Below are 6,041 nucleotides of genomic sequence, written 5' to 3'. Positions count from 1 at the left end.
GGTGGAAGGGGGGGGGGGGGGGGGGAAACATCTGATACAGTCAAAAGATCAGATCTGTTCATTAAGAATAAGCATCAGCCTCTCCTGCATGTTTCTGAAAAAACAGGTTGTCTGAGCAAGTAAGAAGCATCTCCTGCCATAATAACTACATTCTTTTGCCTTCTTGATTTGCTGTACTTTACAATCAGTTCACACCAGCTCTGAATATAATAATATCTCACCCAAGTGAGTGTTCAAAGCGATTGTGGGAAGCGCCCGGATACACCAGATATGTTCCTCCCAGCTGTTTGATGTGTCTCAGTCTCTGAAACTGAGGAGTATCTGTGATCTTCACCAGCAGGGGGTGCAGCTCCATGTGACCATGGATGGGGTCGTTGAAGATCTACAAAAGATACAAGTTAACTACAGTTTGTTAAATAAGTATATTTTACATTTACACCTATGGCAGTTACTGTACAGACTTTCTGCAATAATATACAATTTGAGTACAAATTGAACGTTTAAAGAGGGTTTGCCCTGATGTCACTAAGATATCTTTAATACTTTTTGAGTTACAGGCATGCAAAAGTGATTTTTCCCATTTTTGGACTGTCACCGTTGACATATAATGAAACACAGATTGTTAAAGTCAACAGATTTTACTAATAGACCAATCTATGTGTAAAAATAAAATAATGATGCTGCCAGCTTTCTGAAGTCATTTTAACACCCTTTTAATTTGGCGATTTAGAAATGTTCATAATACAGTTGTTTACCAATTTAACTCTATAGCTTACCCATATAACACATATAAGTAATATAATTCACAACATAACAGATATACTTAAAAGAGTTCCAGTTGCAATAAAAAAAACAAAAAACAAAAACAAAAAACAAAAAGACACTTGGTTTCACTTTTCAATATGTAGCTATGTTCATTTGACAAAGCCCTTTTTTTGTTGTTTGTTATATATATAATTCCTGATTATGTTCAACCAGAGGCTGCAGATTTGTTCTATTAAGGGATTTTGTTTGTAAAAGCAGTCAATAAAAAAAAAGTCTAATTCAGCTTGTAATTTGTTGCTGTAGTCGACAGCGCCACCTAGCGGTTAGGGGGCTTTGGGTGTGTACTTGCAGAACTGTAATTGCAAACAGCCGCGTGAGCTACTGGTGCAGGTCTGACACAGAAACATAAGCTATCAGACAGAAAACTATTCATACATGCTACATGTTCCTTCATACAAATGAAAAGTGAAATGACACTATGCGTAAATGCTAACACAGCTTACCTTCATTTGTTCATTTGGAAAATCCAAGGAGTATTTCTTCAAGACGTCTTGCAATTCATTCTTCACATCCTTCCACAACGTTCCAGGCTCTGAAAAGACATACCATTATATATATATATATATATATATACCTGTACAGAGTTCTACTCCGCCATCGTTGAATCCATCCTCTGCACTTCAGTAACTGTCTGGTTCAGCTCAGCTACCAAATCTGACCTCAGAAGACTACAGAGGGTAGTCCGGACTGCTGAGCGAATCATTGGTACAACCCTCCCTTCTCTCCAAGAACTGTACTCGTCCAGAGTGAGCAAAAGGGCTGGCAGAATCACTCTGGACCCCTCACATCCAGCACACTCCCTCTTTGAACTGTTGCAATGTTAGTATAAATCATACACTGTCAGAATAAAAATGTTGCATTTTATGCTTGCAACAGCCTGTCACTGGCAGTCCCTTATGAAAATGAACCATGGTTTTACTAAAGTGATCGTAGTTCAACTATATTTTTTTTATTTCCATGGTTACCACTATAGTAAACATATTTATCCATGTGTAAACAAAAATATAACTTAATATGTTGCAATTAAAGCGTATTGAATGTTAAAATGTGTTTCAAATATAAAGTTAGTATCATTACCCATTTTACTCTTAGTAATTTAATAATTTAATAAATTTCATAATTTAAAAGTTCAGTTTAGAAGTATTGTATCATATCGTATTGTATCGATATCGACAATACTGGCCTTTAAAAGTATCAGTATCGTATCAAAAACAAAATAAGTGGTATCGCCCATCTCTAGCATCTGGTAGCGTGCTAAAGTACTAAAGTGAGGGATCGTCCTGGATGAGATCGTCAGGTGAAAGGTCACACCATCATGTGGATAATTGTATTCATGGCTAAATTATTATTCATTAATTTTACTAATAGTTACATTGGGCAGGTCTTCACAAGAGGGCATTTAATTACAAAAAAAAATGCCTTGACAGAAGGGTACTTTGGGCATCAAGGGAAAAAGAGCAGGTGCTCAACTTTTTTAACTTGCAACCACTCATTGTTTAAGTTGTGGTAACAAGTCCCCTGAATGACTTTTTAGAATAATGTGTGCCTCTACACCCATTGTTACTATTGTCCACATCTGCAAATTGGTCTGAATTAATCAGATTAATAAAAAAGTGAGTAAACTACTCATCCACTTTCAGTAGATAAAAAAAAAGAATAGCTGTATATTTCACAAATGTACACACGATTTGAACCTGCTACTGCATTTTTTTGTATTCTGCAATACATGTAAAGAACATCAAATAAGATTTATACTATTGCATTTTTTTTTGATAGTTTAAGTGTTCTTTTAATAATTATTTTACCTGAAATTTGTCAACATTAAGTGAAACTAGAACATGAATTTACATTAGATTTATAAATGAATTAATTAATTCATAAATACATAAATAGATAGATAACTTTGTCTTCCCTTACCTTTAATTTTTTCAAAGAAGTGTTTAATTTCCTGAGCACTTTTCAAAGTTACTTTTGTTTCATCTTCTCTTTTTTTCTGAATGATCTATTGTCGTCTTTTTTTGTGGGCTGTTAAAAACTCAGATGATAGCATTGAACATCTGTAGAACTGCTTAGATCAAAAACTGGAATATGTAATGAGGAAAGTCTTGTCATACATGAGGCTGTGTCTTAAACAAATGTTAGGTTTGATCACTGGCATTAGACACATTAGATGCTGCTGGAAATACTGGAGTGGAATTTTAAGAGTTGCCGATTAGATAAAATTTCCTATACATGCAATTGTCTTACAACTGCCTTTGATTGGTTAGCCTGTCTAGTAAATATAAACAAATGTAATGCAAATTTAACATCATAAAATGTGATGGGATAATGTGTAAAGGGATAATTAATGTAAATGTGGCCATCATTTACTCCCCCATTTTATTCCACACCTCTATGAATTCCTTTCTTCCGTATAAAGACATTTTGAGAAATATCAGTGGGGGTTTTGTCCATATAATGAAAGTCAGAGGGGTCCAGTGTTGTTTCAAAATCAACATTCCAAACATCTTTTGATTCAAGCATGCGTAAGACTGCACAGTATTGTATAATCGTGTGGTTCATTTTAAAACAAGCACACTTTCCATATGTTGGAAAGTGAGAAAATTATTGAAAAAAAAAAGTTAGGGATGACGTCACAAAAACATTAAACCTTTATGCACATTTTCAATTTCTTTTCAATAAAGAAAGTCAGATTGAATTACAAAGGAGCACTTTGTCTTATGAATAAATTATTTTAATGAGCAGTGAGTCAAACATAATTTATATTTACCTAGTGAAAATTATTTGCTGAAAAAAGGTAAAAACTCACATGACATCTTTCTTCTCTTACCTTCACTTGCTTCACACAGTGTTCTTATATTTTCAAGAGTTTCTTTCTGCCTTGCATCACCAGAGTCAGACATCTTTCTTTGTTTTTTGGGAGGCATCTGTTGTCTTCTTTCTTCTGCAGCAAACTAGTATGATGTCAGTCAGGATGTGTTGATCTGCTTCCAGCTTTTATAGATCCAGAGGGTAGTCCGGACTGCTGAGCGAATCATTGGTACAACCCTCCCTTCTCTCCAAGAACTGTACTCGTCCAGAGTGAGCAAAAGGGCTGGCAGAATCACTCTGGACCCCTCACATCCAGCACACTCCCTCTTTGAACTGTTGCAATGTTAGTATAAATCATACACTGTCAGAATAAAAATGTTGCATTTTATGCTTGCAACAGCCTGTCACTGGCAGTCCCTTATGAAAATGAACCATGGTTTTACTAAAGTGATCGTAGTTCAACTATATTTTTTTTATTTCCATGGTTACCACTATAGTAAACATATTTATCCATGTGTAAACAAAAATATAACTTAATATGTTGCAATTAAAGCGTATTGAATGTTAAAATGTGTTTCAAATATAAAGTTAGTATCATTACCCATTTTACTCTTAGTAATTTAATAATTTAATAAATTTCATAATTTAAAAGTTCAGTTTAGAAGTATTGTATCATATCGTATTGTATCGATATCGACAATACTGGCCTTTAAAAGTATCAGTATCGTATCAAAAACAAAATAAGTGGTATCGCCCATCTCTAGCATCTGGTAGCGTGCTAAAGTACTAAAGTGAGGGATCGTCCTGGATGAGATCGTCAGGTGAAAGGTCACACCATCATGTGGATAATTGTATTCATGGCTAAATTATTATTCATTAATTTTACTAATAGTTACATTGGGCAGGTCTTCACAAGAGGGCATTTAATTACAAAAAAAAATGCCTTGACAGAAGGGTACTTTGGGCATCAAGGGAAAAAGAGCAGGTGCTCAACTTTTTTAACTTGCAACCACTCATTGTTTAAGTTGTGGTAACAAGTCCCCTGAATGACTTTTTAGAATAATGTGTGCCTCTACACCCATTGTTACTATTGTCCACATCTGCAAATTGGTCTGAATTAATCAGATTAATAAAAAAGTGAGTAAACTACTCATCCACTTTCAGTAGATAAAAAAAAAGAATAGCTGTATATTTCACAAATGTACACACGATTTGAACCTGCTACTGCATTTTTTTGTATTCTGCAATACATGTAAAGTACATCAAATAAGATTTATACTATTGCATTTTTTTTTGATAGTTTAAGTGTTCTTTTAATAATTATTTTACCTGAAATTTGTCAACATTAAGTGAAACTAGAACATGAATTTACATTAGATTTATAAATGAATTAATTAATTCATAAATACATAAATAGATAGATAACTTTGTCTTCCCTTACCTTTAATTTTTTCAAAGAAGTGTTTAATTTCCTGAGCACTTTTCAAAGTTACTTTTGTTTCATCTTCTCTTTTTTTCTGAATGATCTATTGTCGTCTTTTTTTGTGGGCTGTTAAAAACTCAGATGATAGCATTGAACATCTGTAGAACTGCTTAGATCAAAAACTGGAATATGTAATGAGGAAAGTCTTGTCATACATGAGGCTGTGTCTTAAACAAATGTTAGGTTTGATCACTGGCATTAGACACATTAGATGCTGCTGGAAATACTGGAGTGGAATTTTAAGAGTTGCCGATTAGACAATATTTCCTATACATGCAATTGTCTTACAACTGCCTTTGATTGGTTAGCCTGTCTAGTAAATATAAACAAATGTAATGCAAATTTAACATCATAAAATGTGATGGGATAATGTGTAAAGGGATAATTAATGTAAATGTGGCCATCATTTACTCCCCCATTTTATTCCACACCTCTATGAATTCCTTTCTTCCGTATAAAGACATTTTGAGAAATATCAGTGGGGGTTTTGTCCATATAATGAAAGTCAGAGGGGTCCAGTGTTGTTTCAAAATCAACATTCCAAACATCTTTTGATTCAAGACACACACACACACACACACACACACACACACACACACACACACGCACACACACACACACACACACACACACACACGTCAGCATTCATCTCAACATTGATCATGTTATTAGCTTGTCATTCTTTTTCAATCTTTTCATTCAGATTAAACGAACAGGGCTTGGTTTATTAGTAAATGTTCATAAGAATAATAAAAAACATTTTAAAGCAAGTGAATCCAGTGGATCCAGTTTTTTCTATTTAATGCAGGAACAATGTGTGTGTGTGTGTGTGTGCACACGCATACACACACAGACACTCACACACACACACACGCACACACACGCACACACACACACACACACACACACACACACACACACA

The 6,041-nt window shown here is 34.4% G+C and overlaps 1 protein-coding gene across 1 annotated transcript in view; it reads right to left on the bottom strand.

Moving 5' to 3' along the window:
• LOC107571410 (deoxynucleoside triphosphate triphosphohydrolase SAMHD1-like) overlaps nucleotides 1–1,357 on the bottom strand; it is a gene marked incomplete at its 5' end in the record, with an annotated part of 7,891 nt that extends 6,534 nt beyond the window's left edge. Inside the window, 2 exons of the mRNA XM_016257734.1 lie at nucleotides 222–382; nucleotides 1,269–1,357. Of these exons, the coding sequence (XP_016113220.1) occupies nucleotides 222–382; nucleotides 1,269–1,357 (250 nt within the window). The remainder of the gene's footprint in view (nucleotides 1–221; nucleotides 383–1,268) is intronic.
• Nucleotides 1,358–6,041: the final 4,684 nt, after the last annotated feature.

This window comes from Sinocyclocheilus grahami, unplaced genomic scaffold (assembly GCF_001515645.1).
Source record: "Sinocyclocheilus grahami isolate Dianchi unplaced genomic scaffold, SAMN03320097.WGS_v1.1 scaffold1592.1, whole genome shotgun sequence".
NCBI lineage: Eukaryota > Metazoa > Chordata > Actinopteri > Cypriniformes > Cyprinidae > Sinocyclocheilus > Sinocyclocheilus grahami.
Note: the sequence above shows the minus strand (reverse complement) of the source record. Positions and strands in the feature narration are given on the sequence as shown.